Consider the following 19,419-nt stretch of genomic DNA (forward strand, 5'->3'; position numbering starts at 1 on the left):
GGCCCTGCAATAACTTATGTGCTGAACACTTCCAAAAGAATGATTCATGGCTCTCTGTTTTATAATGTTATGTTGCAGCATCCCTTATGGTCTCATCCTTCCTCTTGAAATATTGTTGTTTAGAGAAGAAATTTATGGGGATTTGTGCAACCGATTTTTTGCATACCTGTCCTGCTGAAAAGGAGCTTCACTTGCTGGCTTTTTAAATGTAATTTGATTAGTTAATTTTTGTCTGGCTTAAATCTACATCCAAAGGAAGGGGCTAAAAATTTTTTCTCTTAAATTTCATAATTTGGTTTCTAGGTAATGGCTGATATGTTTTATGCTACAGTGTGTTATAAAGTGGATGAATTGTAGGTAGTTATAATCCTGAGACTCTGTGTCCAAGCCTGTTGTTTTGCCTATAACCTCCCATCCTATGTGCCTCAGGAGCAGCACGGGTGCACAGGGTTAGGATGGAAGCATTGATGTTGTAACTTCTTACCCGAAAGGCTTTATGTCAGGAAAACATTTAAGTTTAAAGGGAGATATTGATCCTGCTGCCACCTAGTTTACATTTGAAGTGAGAGAGAGGTGGATTTTGTGAGCAGCTGCTTGGCTGTCCCTCTTCACAAACAGCCCTGGCCTTGGGGTCCTTTTTCCAAGTAACACATGGCCTCCTCCATTCCTTGAGGAGCCATGTTACTAAAATCCTCTCTTAAGCTTTATGGGGATGGAGGAGAAAGCTGTGCTGTAACTAAAATCACTTGTTACCGGAGGCCATGCTTCTTTTCTATTACTGATGTACAGTGTAAGAGTAGGAGGTCCTGTGCAGACACAGCCCTGCAACCTCTGCATGCTCTCATCTCCTTCTCCTTTCTGAGACCTTGTGCCGTGCCCTGGTGTAAGGAGGCACTCAGAATGTTAAGAGAACAGCTTTCCTTGGCTTGCTCAGAAGCTCCTTGCTGTCAGAGCAGTTTAGTTAGGCAGTGGGAGGGGAGCTCAGACGTACCCCTGCAGGTGAAGCCGTATCGGCCGGGCAGGCACAGCTCGCACGCGGTCCCGTTGAAGCCGCCGCTGCAGCGACACTCTCCCGTCCCCGTGTACCCGTCATCACAGGAGCCATGGCCATTGCAGGGGGTCTCTGGGCCCCCTGGGCAAGCTGAAAGCAAAGCAAACTGGTTCTTGAGCTCAGGTGCATGTTTATTTGTTGTCACTGTTGGTTCTGTGGTGTTCCGTAAAAATCATCGAGTGGGGAGTGCCTGTAAACGCGTCTCTCCTGAGGTGTGTAAAAGTGGCTATGACACTTGGGACTCCTGTGAGCCCTGTACTCTAAACTCCCTGACACACTTCCACAGCTCCTGTCAGAAAGGTGCTGAGGATCCTTCCAGGAGGACTTGTGGATGCTTGCTTGTTCAGACACATCTGTGAATGGCACTTCCCAAATCAAGCCTTTCTTGAGTGTCTCTATGGGTCTATGTGCTGTCAGGGTGGCCCCCAAAGGCCCCAAATGCATGGGATCTGCATGTGTCTCTCTGTGAAACCGGGGCAGAGCAAGCTGGCAGGGCTGTGTGTGGCTGGACCTCTCTGCCAGCAGAGATCCTGACCTGGATGGTGACCCGGTGTGCCCTGATGGAGGCCCCAGTACTACTCCCCAGGCAGGTCTGGAAGTGTCTGCTAACAAACTGCTGAGATGGAGCCTCCCAAAGGGTCTCCACCTGTTCAGAACTAAAATTTCTGAGCTTATTCTGCTGATGAGTGCCCTTGCCTGTGGCTGAGCAATTATGTACTGGTTCTCAGCTGTGTGCTGGTATTGCTGTGTGAACCCGAGCCTGTGTTTAAAGGACTTTCAGCTGGTGACCTGCTCAGCAGGACAGCCTTTACTCTCTGCAGCACTCACCTGCTATCACTATGGAGTTTAAAACTTCTAAATGTGAGGAGATAATATGAAATGAAGAAGCACTTAACACCTTGTGCCCTTCAGCTCTTTCAACCCTCATTTGGCAGCAGGTCTCTCCTCGCGCCCCTTATCCCAGTTCTCCCAGTTTTGCCTGCTGGGTGCGACACAGCTGCACTGGGGAAGGGGAGGGCACAGGATGGCCGTGTGGGTGGGAACCCTACCTTGGCAGTCTGGCCCGAAGTAGCCCTTGCAGCACTTGGCTACATGGATGGCCATGGAGCAGTTCCTGCGGCAGCCGTCCCTCCGCAGCCCGTAGGACTCGTAGGTGCACCACTGGATCCCTTCCTGTGGCAGCACGGAGACAGGAGGGGGAGAACACAGCAGAATGAGTGCTGCTGCATGGAGTTTGAGCTTTTCCTCTTTAAATTGTAATTTCTGATGGACATTGAATCAAAATGTGACGTGTGAAGGGGGCGGGTGGGAGATTCCCACCCTCTCCGATTCCTGGCATGCTGAGCAGCATTCCTGGGAGTGCAGGGGCTGCTCTGGAGTCAGCTGAAGCACTTTTACAGTGGGTGCTGTGTGAGACCAACATTCCCCACCACCACCACCACTGTGAGTCCAACAGGTATTCCCCAACACCTCCATGTGTTTGTCCATGGACAGCTTTGTCACTTGTTATAGATGGATGATGAGATGATTGGCTCTCGCAATTAAAGATCACTATTGTGTGACTATTAAGAAAAGCTTCAGTGATGTACAGTTATGTTATTGTAGTTTAGATGCCCTCTGCTCTCCCCACAGTTCCCTTTCTCCCCTGTATTGCTGCCATCAGACAGCCTGGGCTGTCCAGGACAGGTACAAAGAAGCTGCACGGGTGTCCCTGGCATGGGGCAGGGGGAACGGAAAAGCTTAGGGGTGCTCAGGGGGGCAGCATGGCAACACCTGACCTCCAATCCAGTGACAAGAAAGCAGTTTCCACTGATAAATGGCAAAGAAGAGCTGACAGACAGATTTTGGGAGGGGCCAGGGCTGGCTGACGCAACCACAGAGGTATAAAACACTGAGCATCCATCTTGTAGATGAACCAGCCACGTGATATCCATGAGGGCAGTTCCCAGCACTGCAAAGTTTTCCTTATATAGTCCTTTTGTTGTATTTCTGCCAAGGTTTAATAAACCTTTTTAAATTTTCAAAGTGAGCAGTTGTTTCTCACAACTTAATAGTGTGGTAGCACCGTCAAAGGTTCTCTTTTTATTTATTCTAAGAAACTTTTTTTGGTTTGCTGTTGTGAAGTATAGAGAAGAGCATGTCAGTCTGCTTATGTGTGAGATTTGAATGTTTTACCTTTGGTTTTGTCCCTGGAGGGCATTTAGAGTTACTGAAACAGCTAGCACAATGCCCCTGGAAAAGAGAAAAAAAAAAGTATATTAAAATAATGGCTATAAAAGCCTATTTGACTTGAACAAAGTCTGTTTTATGAGAGCAGAAAAGGTAAAGTTTATTACACCTTAAAAATTAATAGAAAACTGTAGAGGAGCAAGAGAGGAGAGTGACAACAAAGTAGTTGCAATAATTTAGTGCTGCAAAAATGGAAGAAAATAGTTTGGATACCTTAATATAAGTTCTGGAAGAGGAAACTGGTCTGGATTTAAAGAAGGAGGGAAGAGATGATGAATGTTCTTCAAACAAGTATTGATGTCTGTATTAGACCTGGGTGTCTAATTTAGAGTACAGAGAAATGTTTGCTTCTCAGGAACTGCTTATGAGATGTGAGGAAATGGTATCTGTTTAATTTCATTTAATGACATCATAAACAAAAGGCCAGTTGTGCAGATGGGATATACAGAGAACTGTTGGTTTCAAACTGAAATACATGTTCTGAGAAGATTTTTTTTTTTAAAGGCTGACTGCCTGAAAGTTCTTTCACTTCTAGGAAGTTTTTTCATACTTTCAAGTTAAACTGAAGTAAACTTGGTCTTGAAACTGTTTGAAGATGACTTTCAACATTTCCCATTTGCGAGACCCATCACAGTTCATGGAGGAAACTTCCTCCATGCTAACTGTGCCTGTTCAGGTGCGTTAAAAACAAGAAATGTCAGAGACTGAGACAGAGTAGGCAGTTCTATATCTTGTGTCCTTCATGCCCTGTGCTGCTGGAGTAGCAATGATGTTGTTTTTTTAATAGGGGACTCTGTAAACGTGATCTCTTGTGTGAACTTCCACTAATTTAAAAGCATGACAGAAAGATTTGTCCTTGCTCAAGTTTTTGCTTGCGAGTTTTTTTATGCTCTTCAGTGAGACCACTTGTCCTGTGTGCTGCTTTGAGTGGGTACAGGATTTGTGTTGTGCTGCATCCTGTATCCTTGAGTCGATACGGGATGCCTGCAGCAGAGGGGCTTTCCTGGCAGGAATGCTGGAGCTGCAGGGAGTGTTTCCCCTCTGAGGTGCACATTGGGGTGTCTCTGCCAGGCTGGGGGACCCCGTGGGGCACTGACCATGATGTCCACGGTGAGGAAGCTGTCGCAGCGGCCACCCAGGCTGGGCTCTGCTAGCAGGCAGTTGATCCCGTAGGCGACGCCGCCGTCGAACTCCAGCTGCCGCTGCACCACCTTGCACTGCCCGTCGTTCAGGAACAGGGAGCCCTGGGAGAGGGGACAGGGCAGGTCATGAGCTGCTCCTCCTCCCTGAGGTTCTGCTCTCCCACACCTTGCTCTTGGGGCAAGTGGAATGTCAAAGTATCCTGTCAGTAAAACTGATGGCCGTAGGGGCTCAAACCCGGTGTTGGGGACTCTCTTCCTATGGGCAGATTTTGGAGTTCCCAACACAGGAAGGATGTGGGCCTGTTGGAGCAAGTCCAGAGGAGGGTCATGGAGATACTCAGGGGGCTGGAGCACCTCTCTATGAGGATGGGCTGAGACAGTTTGGTCTGTTCAGCTGGGAGACCCTTCCAGTCCCTAAGTGGAGATAAGTGAGAATTGGAGAAGGATTTTTAGTGAGGGCGTGTAATGATAAGACAAGGGATAGTGGCTTTAAACTGAAAAAAGGTGAGTTTAGACTGGATTTTGGGAAGAAATTCTTTACTGTGAGGTTGGTGAGGCACTGGAAGAAGTTGCCCAGAGAGTTGTGGATGTCCCATCCCTGGAAGTGTTCGTGGCCAGATTGAATGAGACTCTGAGCAACCTGGTCTAGTGTAAGGTGTCACTGTTCATAACAGGGGGGGGTGGAACAAGATGATCTTCAGGGTTCCTTCCAACCCCAATCATTCTATGATTTTTTGATATCTTTCTTTTCTGAAGAGGAGACAATATGCCAGCCCCATGTTCACAGGTTTATCTTATGTGTATTTAGACTTAGATGCTTGTAGTTTGCAAAGAAAAATGGGACATTGTTCTGATTTATCAGGCTATGTGTGTGCCTGCAAACTCAGCTTGGAAGTGCTTGCATGCAGATGCTGCATTCATGGGGTTCAAATCCAGACTGCTCTTGGTGGTTTTGCAATAAGAAAACTACTATTGCAGAAGTTAAAGTGTACTGGTATTTCAGTTTCAAGGTGACTGAGAGCTGTTTTGAACAAATAGCATCTTACAGCAGAGCCAATGGCAGCTCCAAAAAGTCCTGCAAACCATGCAGTTTGCTGAATTTGTTGCTGTGGCTCTTGGCATGTAGGGGTGATGACCAAGGGAGTTTTGGTGCCTCTGACTCTCCCTGGGGGCTGAGTTTGGGCTGCAGGAGCTGATCCTGCAGCAAGAGTGAGGAATAAACACGCCAGCAGAGCGAACACTTACGATCTCCCCGTTATCCCCGCAGCTCACAGTGAGGTTGGAGCCCTGCAGGGTCTTCAGTGGGCTGGAGCTGGGGAGCTGGTAGGCCAACACCTGGGAAAGAAAAGGGGAGCTGCACACATCTGGGATTGAGTGTTTTGCTTGTGGAAACACTCCCAAAACACAAGGGCTTACCGCAGCATCGCGGATAATGTGGAATTTGAGGTACTGCACCAGCTTGTTGGTGTTGGACCTCTTGAAGAGGAAGTCCTGCTGCTCCTGGGGCAGCCCACGGATGGCTGTGTCAGTGGGCCAGAAGAGCGTGACTGGTTTGTGAATGGGGTCGTTGATCAGCCCCAGCAGGTTGTTCTTCTGCAACACAGCAACAATTGGGGTGGAAGATTAATGCTCTGTCCAAAGTGGCACTGAGCATGAGGGTGAATGTCAGGTGGAACTGGGGTGGGCTGCCTGGTCACCAAATTCCTTGACTTTAAAAAGCAGATGTTGAGTCGAACTTGAGATACAGTAGGACAGAGCTGAGTGGGGAAGGGAAAGGTGGCTGTGGGTCTGTTTGACATCCCAAGCTCTGAGGGAGTGTGACTGGTGCTGAGCAGGGTTCTTGTGTTCTATCTGGTGAGCTCTTTGGCTCTCCTGAACAAAATCCTGCCAGTGATGACATGTTCTCTGTGTGTGTTTGTCTTAAAAAAAAATTTACAACTTTTCCCCAATGGCTCCCTTTGTCTCTTGTGTCCTTACCTCTAGCAAAGTGCTGAACAGAATGTACCCATGCTTGGCTGCAACCATTTTAAGACTTTCCTACAAAGAAAGAAAAGTTAGTAATTTACCTAAGAAATACATTATTTGGGTATTAAAACAGCATAAAAGAGCTTGCTTTTCCTGTAAGTCACTTTTTGTTATAAAATCAAAGTTGCTGTAAAACCTCTCTGCAGAAATCCTCTTATACTGTCCTTACTTTATCTGTAATTCCGGTAAACTTGAAAAATAATGTTCATTTGTTTGTAAAAGGTCTTTTTAGAGTCACTTTTTGTTGTCTTATATGATTTATATATCTGATGGTAACTGTGGAAACCCCCTGGGCTGGCAATGGTGATAAGCTGCACATACCTTCTTGATGGGGAAATCCTGCATCTGTGAAGGGACCAGGATTTGGTTTATGACATGGATCACACCATTTATGCCAACAGTGTCACTGAATACAATTTCAGCTTTGTTGTTCAAAACCAGTGAGTTCTGAAAAGGCAACAAAAACATTTTTTTTGTGAAACCTTGTGGGAAAGTGAGGCTGATGCTGAATTGCTTTGATATCATGAGCCCAGACCATCTTTTCTTTGCAGCAAACAGTACTTTCAGCTTTGTTTGTTTTCTCAAACTCTCCTCATGCTCATAAAGCCAGAATCTGAGGATAAAATTGCTTGTGTCAAAGCAAGGGTTGTAGAACTCTTGGAATACAAAACAAGTGCTGAACTCTTCAGCTGAACAGGCAATCTTAGCTGAAAGTAATTTATTTGTTTTGTGCATCAGAGGAGGAAAGGGAACTGTTGCCATGATATTTTCTGGAAAATCCCTTTGCCAGGATTTTTCTTCTGAGAAGCTGAGAAGCCTCAGAGGAAAAGAAAAACAATTATCTGCTGCTGTGGAATGGAACAGGTGCATCTGTGATTGGTCCATGTTGGTTGTTTCTAATTAATGGCCAATCACAGTCAGCTGGCTCGGACTCGCTGAGAGTCACAAGCTCTTGTTATGCATTCCTTTCCATTTCTTGCTAGCCCTCTGATGAAATCCTTTATTTTTTTAGTATAGTTTTAATATATCATTTTCTTTTAATATAATATATATCATAAAATAATAAATCAGACTTCTGAAACATGGAGTCAAGATTCTCGTCTCTTCGCTTGTCCTGAGACCTGTGCAAACACAACCACATTTGGTGACCCCAAGTGAAGAAAAATTCCACAGGAACCATGGAAATTTTTAAAACGGTGAATGAGAGTGGGCTGTTTTGCTGTTGTGTTCCCTGTCTCTCTGTGTTTGGTTACCTGTGAGTAGCTGATGTGTATGAGGTCACCCTGGAGGGAGGTGATGTTGGTGACGGCTGTCAGGTCCTTGTACAGCAGGCTGGCACAAGCCACCATGTGGTACCGGAGCACCTGAGCCAGCACTCCTTTGGCAGTCCAGTCCTTGACCTGCAGTGGGCAACGGAGGGGCTGAGGAGCAGCTGGGCAAGGCATCTGAGGAGAAAAGCTCATTTGTGCTGAGCCCTTTGACTCACCCGTGGGTCGCTGTTCAGTGCGTCTGTGTGAGGGACAAACAGGGTGAAAGGGCCGGGGCCTGAGATATCTCTGATGGACAAGGCCTGCCAAACGGAAGGGGAAAAGGCAGCAATGAGTTAATGCATGTGATGCCACACGGTGACAGGGACTGCCCTGTGCAGGGCAAGGTGGTGCCTGCAGCTCCATTGCTGCCTCATGTTGAATTCCCTTCCCTGCAACACAAGGCTGAGAGAAATTCCTGGTGTGGGTTTTGACTCTTAGCCTTGTCTGTCACCTTTGCTCACAGGTATTATATAGAACATTTTTGTCTTATAGCCATGTTTTAATTCCCTCATTTCTTGTTTGTTTTTACAGAGGAGATAAAATTAATTACTCCTAGGAGTACAAGTGGACCTGGGCTATTGCAGGAACTTTCCAGTGACCACTGATAAGCTGCCCTGGGGTGACTTTATGATGCTTGTACCCCTGATTGAGAGCTCTCTTAAAGCAAGAGGAAGCCACCTGTCCACCATGGTAGCAAAACTGAAATTGGATTATAGGTCTTTAGTTAGCAGGCCAATATACAGGTCTGTGGTGCCCTGAGGCAGAGATTAAACAGAGAATTGCTATCACCAGTTTTCAAAAATCAGTGAGAGCTGTCTTCATGCTGGCTGTTATGCAAGAGACAGAGCACCCTGTGATGTTTCAGGGAGGCAGCTGAAATTGTTGCCTTTTGGAGATGCAGAAGGGGTAGTAAATTATAGGGGGATAGAATATAAGAAAATAAAGATACTGTAGAAAGTAATCTTACCCCCAAGGAGTTGCAGCTGGGCCAATTATCAATGATTAGGAACAGGCCTGACTTTAACAGGCCACAGCTGTGAGCAGTGAGAAGAAGATGCTATAAAAGAGTGGGGTTGCTGGGTGAGAAGGGAATGGGAGTTAGTGGCTGCTTTATGAAGAAGAGAGAGTCAGTGCTCTGAGGAGATGCCCACAAGGAACACCAAGAAGGTATGGAACTTTTGTGATAAGGAGACCACCGTGTGGAACCCCTGCAATAAGATGACAGCAGTAAATGAGGGTTATATCCTTCCTTCAGAATTCACAAGAGATGTGCAGGCAGATCTCAGACTGTGAATGGGTGAAAGCTTCAGTTTTCTGCCCAGTCTGGATGTAGCCACAGCTCTCTCCACAGAGAGCAGCAGGCATGACTTTGCCAGGCCTTTTCCTGGGGAAGGCTGAGAGAAGATCAGAGAAAAGAATGGGAAACAATTCTTATCTTCACTTGCTGCACCTGTTGTTGTGCATATGTGGAATGTGTAATGGATATTTGTTTACCAAAGGATGATTTCTTAATTGGCCTCTGGTGATGGTGTTTGGATTGCTTCACCAATTGGATCTGTCTGTATAGGATTGTCTGTAAGGGTGATGAGCTTCTTAAATAAGTGTAGTATAAGGTAGAATAACAAAGCAATTGATCAGCCTTCTGCAATTATGGTGTCAATGCTAATTATTACCTGGCTGGGGGTCTCTGATAACATCTGGAGGCCTTACCTTTCTCTGGCACTTTGCTCTTGATCATTAATAGGTCATTAATACTGTTTTAGTGACACTTAACAGCTTACATAGGAGCATCTCAAGTATTAGTGACTGACAATCCAAATCCAGTCCCAATTACATTGAAGGAAGTTGTTGCACACCAGATTCTTGTCTGCTTCTCTCTGCTTTACACTCTTGGAGAAAAAAAAGGGACAAGAACCCCCCATGAAAACCCAACCAACCCCAACCACTCAACCTTTGCTTACCTCTAAGTGAAAATAAAACCTAGATGTGTTGGAGTTCCTGAGAAGTTCCTGCAATTAAGAACAAGGCTCTGTAACAATGCTGCAAATGTGAGGCAACGTCTGTGGAGTGCAAACAAATGCAGCACTCAAACAAGAAACTCCAAACCTAAAGTTCCCTAAGTGCTGCGTATCTGTATTGCTTCTGTCCTGTTCTTATCTTACTCTGCCAACAGGAGGCTTCTTTGAAACCTAAAACTCCATAATGATGGTCCATTAGGGTTTTTGTTTGATTTGGCAGTTAAAGTTATCTTGCAGCATCCTACTCCTATTCCTGGTTCCTTGGATTGGGACAACTTCAAATTCTGGGGTACAGCTTTGTCTAAGGAAAAAAGTGATGTGTTTCAACCATTGTATTGAGTAACTATGGGAAGGAAAACAGGGGACAGTAAACACGTGAAGCACTTTACCTGGAAGATGTTGCCTTGGCACTTAAATCCATCCCCAATGTAGTTGGGTTTGCAGGTGCAGGTCCTGTCTGTCAGCTCAGTGTCATTACAGATGGCAAATTCACTGCAGCCTCCATTATTCTTGTAAGGGCAAAGTTTAAAATATATCATTCCTTCATTGCCAGGTATGTAAAACAGTTGCAATTCACCCTTCTCCCCCATTTATATAATTTAGAAATGTTTAATCATAAGATCTTTCTGAAACCACATCTTGCTGGAACATCTGATGTGGTATATTTTCTCCGAAACATTAAAAACCATTTGAGATTTATAAAAAATGTCTCCTTTTATGCAGAGGATTTAGTTTTGATTTCCTCCTTAATGTGTTTAGTTCATGATGCCGTGAGGAAGCAAAATATTTGCAAGCAAGTCACACTCTGTACCTTAGGGATGAGTTTTAGCTTCTCTGCCAATGCAGTGCTGATTTTTAAAAATTATTTATATATATAAATATATACATATATAAAGAAATATAAACTATATTAAATAAATATAAAATATATAAATATATGAAAATAAATGTATAATAATATTTTATATTACTTTTAAGGGGAACTATTTACATGCTGTAAATCACTGGGATGGTGCCAGGAGCCTGAATTTATGGAGGGGCATAGCACAGAACTGTCTGATGGCCCAGATCAGCTGTACAAGGGACTTGCCTTGTTCTTGTTTCTAAAACATCTCCTGTCTGAACCTGAGTCCAGCATGGGCTTGGAGCAGAGGATGCATCTGCCTCCAGAGAGCTCTGTACTAAACCAAGATATTCCTCACCCAGGAGCAACATGTTGGGGCTCAGAGCTCTGCTCAGTCACAAGTAGATGTTTTCCTGTTACCACCTCAGCTTGCAAATAAATTTGTATCCTGAGTTTGAGATCAAATTGGGGGAAATTGAAAAGCTTTCTTGTTTTTTTTTCTTTGTGTACTTGTTTCATGGTGTCCTTTCTGTTGCTGATCCTCTCCGGGATCCTTTCTCATGGGCCATGAGAGGGAGCAGAATCTCTTTTGGGAGCTGCCAGTGAGGCCTGACAGGTCAGAGACACCTGGCTGTAAGGAATGGGTTTGGGCGGATTTGCTGTGGGTTTGGCTTGGTTTAGGCAGATCCTTGGCTACCTGTGAAGCTTTTTTGCACAGAGGTTTGGTCATTGTGAAGCCAGGTTAGCCTCTGGTATGCCATTGATGCTCCTCAAGATGATCTTTATTTTTAACTCATAGTTAGCCTGGCATAATTAGTCCAGTGGAATCAAAGCTGCTGGAACACAACACAGGAAAAAAGCAAGAGAAATCAAAATCATAGGGAGCAATGGCTCATAGCTTTAAACTCCCCTTCCTCCAGGCTGTGGTTTTGCCCTTGCTCTTTCATCTCTGCAACCTTCCAAGGTCACAGAAAGCCAGCTGAGAGGCCAGGCTGGCAGGGTGAGAATTGTTGTTGCTGTGCTCGGAGCAGAGAGGATTAATGCACACAGAGGAGTGGATCTGTCCCTGCTGCAGCTTGCCAAGAGGCTACAGCTGGTGCAGAGACCCACACTGACTGCCAATATGTGGCTTGTGCTGAACAAATGTGGCTGATTTTCAGCCTGCAGTGACAAGTGAGGCACAGAATGGGTGGTGCCATGGCTTGTCCAGGGTTGGGGGTTGTGGAAGGAAATGGTTTTGTTGGATTTTTGTAGGAATTCTCAATGACAAATAATTTGCTGACTTAGGTTTTGGCACTACAGACCAAGGTCTGTTTCTCTGCTTTGGATTTGAACTGAGGTACCTAAGACTCAATTATAGGCCATTAAAAAGTAATAAAAATAATAGATAGTCCAGGCCCTCACTTATGTTTATGTCCAGGCTGCAGTTGAGAAAAAGCCCTTCCTGCATCTTTAGTTTCTCCTATAGTGACAGCACTAAAGCATATACTGAACCAAGAATACTCAAAGATTAGCCAAGCTAATATAAATAGATTCTTAGCACACCTAACTTAGTTTAGAATGCATACAACACCCAAAGTGTAATTATAATGATTATAATGAGACCTGAAATTGTCTCCTTAAATGGATACTCACTTGTGAACACAGACTGATATAGGTGCAGGTTTTGCCATCTCCAGAATATCCCTTCAGGCAATTGCATACTGCCTACAAAGCAAAATCAGAAAGCAAGCATTGATTGAAAAATGCTTAAGTTTTTTTTTTTTTTTCAGCACACAAATATACAGTTTCTGTTTTTTCCAGATAGTTTCATTGTGATATGATGCGGAATTTATTAAGCTAAGTGTCTCCCAGAACAGTTTAATGGCCAGTATGAGTAACCACAGACTGAGATTGGGAAGTAATATTTTTCATTAGACTCTATCTGCCTTTTTTTGTTTGTCCTCTCTGCTGTCCTGTTCATTTGGAATGACCCCTCTGACATCTATATCTTATTGTCTTGCTGACAAAACAGGCTAAACCCTTAATTTATTTACCTCATGTTTTTTGCATAGGCTGGTATTCCCCTCTCATCCCCTTCCTTCCCCTGTGGGTTTTTTTTTAAGTGATGAAAAGTAGCTTCAAAACACACCTGGAATTGTGTGTTACTGGCAACTTCCCATACAGTGGAAATGTAGCTGACACTTTCTCCTGGTTACTATATGTTACATTTGCAGTTATCACAAAGATGAAAAATAGTTGCAAAGAAATGAATTTTATTCTCCAATTCATTCATAATTGTTCTGAAATTAGAATGTACATTTAATATGTAGGAATTTGAAAATTCAGTGAGTTTTCTGCAGCAGAAATAAAACTGGGAGGGAGTCTAATTGTAGTGTTTATGTATTTCCTCGATGAATGACAGCCATAGAGAAAGTAGATGCATTTCTATCCTGTAATTTTTGCCTTTGCAGTGCTGGGGTTTTGTAGTGGAGGTTATTGCTGTGATGTTAATTATGTTCTCAAGGTAAGGAAGAATAAATAAACAGGCTGTGGCTACTACTTCTAGAGATCAGCAGAAGAGTGATTGAGCTCCAGAATGTTGTAAACCTCATGCAAGAGCTATGGTTTGGGCCATTTTGTTTCCTTGTGGATACACTTGAACAGTGTAGGGAGAAGGGCTAGTCCAAATTGGAATTTTTTCCATGGACAGTTTCTAACAATAAAAGAAACATCTTCTAGCAATACTTTCAAACTTACAGCTTTTCACATCAAAACCTCCCAAAGGAGAAAAACAACCACTTGAAATAGCAAAACACTGCTTTCCTCTTCAGTTTTGGATTTCTTTCACTGAAATAGATTTTTTCATGTTTATCTGCACTCCCCCTCAAATGCCTTTTTGAGGGAAGCATACACTTTTCACAATTGTTATGAAATTCAGTTTTCTACTTAAAAACAAAGTTGACACACTTGACTAGGCCTATTTTTCTCCACTAACAAAGTACTCACTTGATTGGGTCCAGTCTGGGTGCATTCTGCATTTCTATCACATCCACCATTGTTCACCAGGCAAGGGTTGATTTCTTTATAAAACAGAAACAGTGTAATAAAGAGAGTAATTCTGAAAACCCAAGGAGAGTAAATTTAAAGGAAAGCATACTAGGAATGCAGATTTATGACAAAATTTATTCCTTCAGTTACTTAGTCTAGGTCTTGGTCTAGTTCTTCAGTTGTCTTGGTGGAGGCTAAAGCTCTGCCAGCAGCATTTCTGAAGCCAAACCTGGGGAGGTGAGATATCTAAACGTCTCTTTGTGATGGTCAGAGGAGTGTGTGTGTATCAAGCTGCTGGAGATGGGGTTATCTTGCTAGAGACAGATGTTGTTTGATAATTTTTTGTGCCTCAGTACACTGCTGCAGGTGCATGGTGTGCCAAGTAGTACCAGTCCTGTGGCAGGAAAGGGGGATGTAGTGTCAGCAAGCTGCACTTGTGGCTCCGAGTGGGAGGAGGAACATCCCCCTAGAGGAAACTTCTCTCCTGTTGTGAAATACAAAGCTGTGTTTCGTGGCAGGTACATACAGGTGCAATGTGTGTATTTGTGATTGTGATATGTGTGGAAACTGACCATGGGACAGTTGCAAATTCTAATAATAACTGAGGAAAGTAAAGCATGGAAGAAGACCTTTGAACCTATCTTTTGTTTGCAATTAACCTTAGTTGATTTAGGAGTGTTGAAATTAAAGCTTTAAGGCTGTTGCTCTTTGCTTGTAGTTAAGCCTTAAAGAGTTCTGCAATAATAACCTTTTGTATAATTTTAGAATATTGCTTGTATCCTTGAAACTATAGCTTTGGAATATATATAAAGGAAACATGCTTATCTCATGCCTTAATAAAACAGAGAAAAGCAGCTTGAGAAAGGAAGATGAACATCAAATCAAGGATTTATAGTTGGACCAGGGGAAGCTGAACATCACTGTTATGAGATTCATAGTCCTTGTAATTAAAAGGTGGACCCACATCTGGAGAGCTGGACTTCACCAGATGGGATTCATCTTTCTTCTTCGGACCACCACCATCTGGGCTACTCCTTTCTGTGATACATCCTGCGAAAAACTAAATCACAATAGTGTATAGAATTGTAACATAAAAATTGGGACTAGAAACTGCTGAGAAAGCTTATGAGTACCCCTGTAAATACCTGCAACCCTCAACTATCGGTGTGCAGCTGCAGGGAAAACTTCCCCCACTGTACCCAGAGCTGTATTGCTCATGCTTTACCATATTAATGAATAAATTGGTTGCTGCTTTAATATTGGCCTAGTCGAGGTTCTCATTCATAACACTGTGACTTTGCAGTGAGATGCAGAGGCAGGGCAGGGCTGTGCTTACCGAGGCAGACAATGCCATCCCCGGTGTGGCCGGCGCTGCAGACACAGGCTCTGCTCCCCGGGGTTGTTCTCCTGCACTCTGCCTTGGAGGAGCAGCCCCCGTTGTTGCTCCCACAAGCATCAATAGCTGAACAGGGACAACAGCAGAGATTAGACCAATGTGCTGGAATGGCTTGTTGCTTCTCTTGATTATCTGTCTTCATTTTTAAAGGGATTTATGTGGAAACCAGGGCACAGGGAATATTTCTCTGTCTGCTCTAGGGTGCCCTGACTTTGACCCTCATTCATGGAGAAAGTTTCCCAGACTTCAAGGTAGACTGGAATCCACAGAAGTGTGAAATAGATTATAGAGAGCAGTGTAGGTGCATCACTTGGTGAGAAATTTAGGTTTTGGGATTTTCAGTATCTTGTGGATGGAAGCAAGATGGAGGGCACAGGGTGTTGCCCTGGGATTCTTCTTCATGCTTCTTCTTCCTTCTTCTCCATGGCTTTGGGTGGCATTTTGTAACTGGGCAGAAAAGTCTGCATTGCAGCTCTGTGGGATCAGTTATTGGGTTAAAAGGGAAAATAATCTAGTTGTCAGTTCTGAATTGGATAGTTTAGTCTTAAAAGACCTTGTAACAAGAGATTTTTGGCCATTTTGTGCCTTCTAATGAAAAGTTGCAGAACTCACAGTAGTGAGACTGTTTTACTGATAAGAAATAATAAACACTTGAGTCCAAACACAAATTACTGTCTCAAGTGCCTTCAATCCAGATTGAGAAAAACTGATGACCCCCACAGATTTACTAACATTTTTTGAATGAATCTTTCTGAATTAGGAGGCCACAGATTTCATTAGTGCCAGTTATTTAATGCCTATTATCATTTCCAAAGGGAAAGCTGAAATGGTCTGGGATGTTAGGATTCATCCAGGACTGACTTTCAATAACTTTCCATCTTCCAATTCTGCCAGTTTTCAACAAAACACCAAAAAAAAAAAAAAAAAAAGATCCATGTTCATCTCTAGTTTAAATAGCCATTTCTCTAGTTTAAATAGCCATTTAAGTGTTCCCTGAGCTTGAAATTTTCTGCACACAGATCACATAACTTCTCTTGCAGGAGGCCTAGAGTAAAATACCACCTAGCTCTGCTGTGACAGCAAGTGTGGGTTCTTATTCAGATGGATTCTCATACTGTTCCTCCAGCTCTGGATGAGCTGGATGCTCACAACTTGAGAGCAAGAAGGGAGTCTTTGTCTGATCCTCAGTGTGACTCAAATCAGCCTGAAAATTGCCTTATGTTTTGCTTCAAATGACCCTAAATGGCTCTTCCATCAATTTCAGGCCAGGGAGTTCATGTTTTTCTGCTACTTGAGTCACTATGGGTGACCTGTGTCACCCAGCTCTTCCTGCACGTGGGGAATTACCCCCCCAGCAGATTAAAATGGATTTGTCTGTTTTGTGCCAGAAGAGAAAATTAAAGCAGGCAGAGTAAGAGTGGCAAAATCTGGGATTAGGACACTGCCAGCCATTGTGAATAAGTAGAAAAATAGGCTTCTGTCTGAAAAACATTAGTACTTTAGTCAGTTAAGAATTAAGAAAAATTATAATTAATTATGATTATTGTAGCTGGGAGCAGTCTGTTTTGGATAACCCAGATTTTTGAGGGAACATCTAGCATAAAGTGCTATTATCCCTTTCTGAGGGTCTCTTAAATCTCTCTAGTCTAAAGAAAGGGATTTTGCCACACCAGAAATCTGAGCAAGTTCAGAAAGCTGAGGAAATGGTTGAGCTACACAGCTTCCAATAGCTGGAAGTGTTATTGTGCCCTGAATTGGCCTCTCTTTGCTGGGCTTTGTTGGGAAAGGGAGTAAAAGTCACAAACCAGGTTTCATTACTCTGCAAACAATGGGGCTGGGGCTGTGCACAGCATGTTCCCTTTTCTCTGCTCTCCCTGAGCACAATGCCTCACAACTTGGAGGTTTGGAGCCCTTTGTTTGCTGTGAATCTGCACCTGTTGGGCTGCTGTTTGTTTGGAGGGAACTGGCAACAATTCCTGTTTTTTAACTGGTGCATAGGGAACTGCTCATCTCTCACCAGCTCTACTGTGACCAGAGAGTGCTTCAAGCATTCTTTGGTTTCTTTTTCTAATTTTTTTTTTAAATTTTTCAAAGGGAAGAAACAAAGTTCACTTGCCTGTGCAGAATGTCCCGTTCCCCTCAAAGCCAGCTGCACACTTGCAATAGGCAGTGCCATTTGATAGGAGGAGGCAGCTAAAGAAATAAAAGGAGAGAGGCATCATTTAACAGAGAGGAAAAAAAAAATGGGCAGGTCTTTTGTACAGCCCTTGTTTTTGTGGGTGCTTCTGAAGGTAATGTTGCATAGAAATAATAAGGCATTTACCCATACAGTCAGAGGTAGCTAAAAACCATAAATATGGACCTAGCTGCACCAAGCTTTTCAAATGTGTTTTGGATGTATTATTTTAGGTATTAGAATTCCATGCTTTGGTGTCTGAATATCCTTTTTTTTTTTTTGTGCAGAACTAGAGAATTTGTATTTGTACAAAAATCTGTGCACAATTTTTCTGTGTGCACCCAATTTATGTGGGGAAATAGCCAGCACAATTCATCATTGCCCCCTACTCCTGCCATGCCTGCACATCTCCTCAGACCTACAGGCGTATGTCAGTGGGTAAGAAATACACAAGAGAGGAACAATCTGCTTCTGTCAGAAACACAATCTTGATTCCAGAATGTGTGGGGTCCCCATGAGCCAATCTGAGAGTGAAGTTTTGCCAAAAATTCCCGGTAAAATATTGCTGCTGTGAACTGAAGGTCACAAACAGACAGGGGAGAGAATGACCCACATCTGGGAAAAAAGGGGGTTTGCCATCTTGTTTCTCAGCTCCTAGAGAAGAGCTGTGGCTGAAAATGAGGAGTCTTTCCAGACAGTTTTCCTTGGGGATTTTTTGAGATGTCTTGACTAGTGTAAATCCTGCTGCCTGGTCAGTGGTGAGGGGACAGATGCACTTCAGTAAATGGCTCAGTGGGGCTCACTTGCTCCTCTGAAAACTAGTTGGTGTCCCAATATTGGTGTTGGACTGGTAAGAGCATTTTTGTGGTGTTATTTGTATATTTGGATATGAAGAGGAGATGTTTGAACTGTCTGGCTTCATCACCACATACATTAGGTTTACATTGCTCCTCAGCAGCATATCTCAGAGATAAGAAGTCATGAGGAAGGTGGACTTGATTTTTGCCTTGCAAGAGGTGCCTTTTTTCTCCCCTCTCCCCTAAATGAGTACATTCATACATACTTAGCACTGGTGTGGCACGAGGCATTACATGCGTCGTCTTTGATTTCTGCAAGTGGAAAAAAAAGAAGTAGGGATCAGAACCTTTTGGGTCAACATCCTTCTGGATTCAGAGTCTTTTGTTCCCACCATGCTGGAGGCTGAGTTTGTGACAGACAACTGTGCTCTCAGTCTCAATAGAGATTCTGTGGTATTCACATTTTTTGAAAAAATTCTTTTGCTTAGGATTTTCCTTTTGGGAAGCTGAGAATCTCCAGAGAAAAAGAAAACAATTTTTATTTCACTTGTTTTTCTTGTGTTTTGCTTTTTTAGAATGTGTTTAAATATTGTTTACTTACAAGTAATTGTTTTATTATATTTTGGTGTGAATTGTTTTAACTCTTTGGCCAATCAGGGCTGAGCTGTGTCAAGACTCTGGAAAGAGTCATGAGTTTTTATTATTATCTTTTTAGGATTTAGTAAGTATTCTTTCTCTATTCTTTAGCATAGTATAGTATTTTTAATATACTATAATATCATAAAGTATATAAATTCGCCTTCTGAAAACATAGTCAGATTCAGCATTCCTGCCAACAAATACAATAAGACTCCACCTGTAGAATCTGTATAGATCAGTGGATACCACTTAAATTAATTTACAAGGAAGAGTTGTGTCATATTGTCAGGAAAGCATTTCACCTGTTGTCATTTATCTGTGTTTAGTCTGGTGAGTCTTGTATAATACTAGAATTATATAAAGGTAGGTTTTGTAAAGGAGCTGAAGGTTTTCTCAGAGCATATATAGCAACCCTCTTACAAAACTGTAATTATTAATAATTTTTTCCCTGGGAAAATTTAAAACTGATCTTGAATGCTATTATAAATGTGCTTGCAACATTTTTAAATTTCATACTATTATAGCTAGAATTTTACATACAGAGTGAATTTTCATTATGTATAAATGGAATATAATTTGATTGGATATGATTGGATATATGTAGTAAGCCAGCACAAAATGATTTATTTGCTAATTATTTTTATTGCATTAACAATAACATAATTTAATATCTGGTGTTGTGTAGCTAAATCAACTTTCAGAAGCACTTAAGAGGTTTTTGATCTGAGGGTCAAAATGTCCTGGGTGACCTGCTCTGGAAAA

At 43.0% G+C, this 19,419-nt stretch overlaps 1 protein-coding gene across 1 annotated transcript in view; it reads right to left on the reverse strand.

Annotated features, from left to right (window-relative positions):
* STAB2 (stabilin 2) overlaps window positions 1-19,419 on the reverse strand; it is a 79,936-nt gene that overhangs the window by 11,945 nt on the left and 48,572 nt on the right. The window contains exons 38-54 of the mRNA XM_058022797.1: window positions 18,285-18,330; window positions 17,162-17,238; window positions 14,986-15,111; window positions 13,608-13,681; window positions 12,255-12,326; window positions 10,165-10,284; window positions 9,719-9,766; window positions 7,934-8,017; window positions 7,701-7,847; window positions 6,769-6,894; window positions 6,400-6,459; window positions 5,839-6,015; window positions 5,668-5,757; window positions 4,378-4,524; window positions 3,227-3,283; window positions 2,101-2,224; window positions 992-1,141 (exon numbers count right to left, since the gene is read on the reverse strand). Coding sequence (XP_057878780.1) covers window positions 992-1,141; window positions 2,101-2,224; window positions 3,227-3,283; window positions 4,378-4,524; window positions 5,668-5,757; window positions 5,839-6,015; window positions 6,400-6,459; window positions 6,769-6,894; window positions 7,701-7,847; window positions 7,934-8,017; window positions 9,719-9,766; window positions 10,165-10,284; window positions 12,255-12,326; window positions 13,608-13,681; window positions 14,986-15,111; window positions 17,162-17,238; window positions 18,285-18,330 — 1,725 coding nt within the window. The remainder of the gene's footprint in view (window positions 1-991; window positions 1,142-2,100; window positions 2,225-3,226; window positions 3,284-4,377; window positions 4,525-5,667; window positions 5,758-5,838; window positions 6,016-6,399; window positions 6,460-6,768; window positions 6,895-7,700; window positions 7,848-7,933; window positions 8,018-9,718; window positions 9,767-10,164; window positions 10,285-12,254; window positions 12,327-13,607; window positions 13,682-14,985; window positions 15,112-17,161; window positions 17,239-18,284; window positions 18,331-19,419) is intronic.

Source organism: Melospiza georgiana, chromosome 4, assembly GCF_028018845.1.
Source record: "Melospiza georgiana isolate bMelGeo1 chromosome 4, bMelGeo1.pri, whole genome shotgun sequence".
Lineage (NCBI taxonomy): Eukaryota > Metazoa > Chordata > Aves > Passeriformes > Passerellidae > Melospiza > Melospiza georgiana.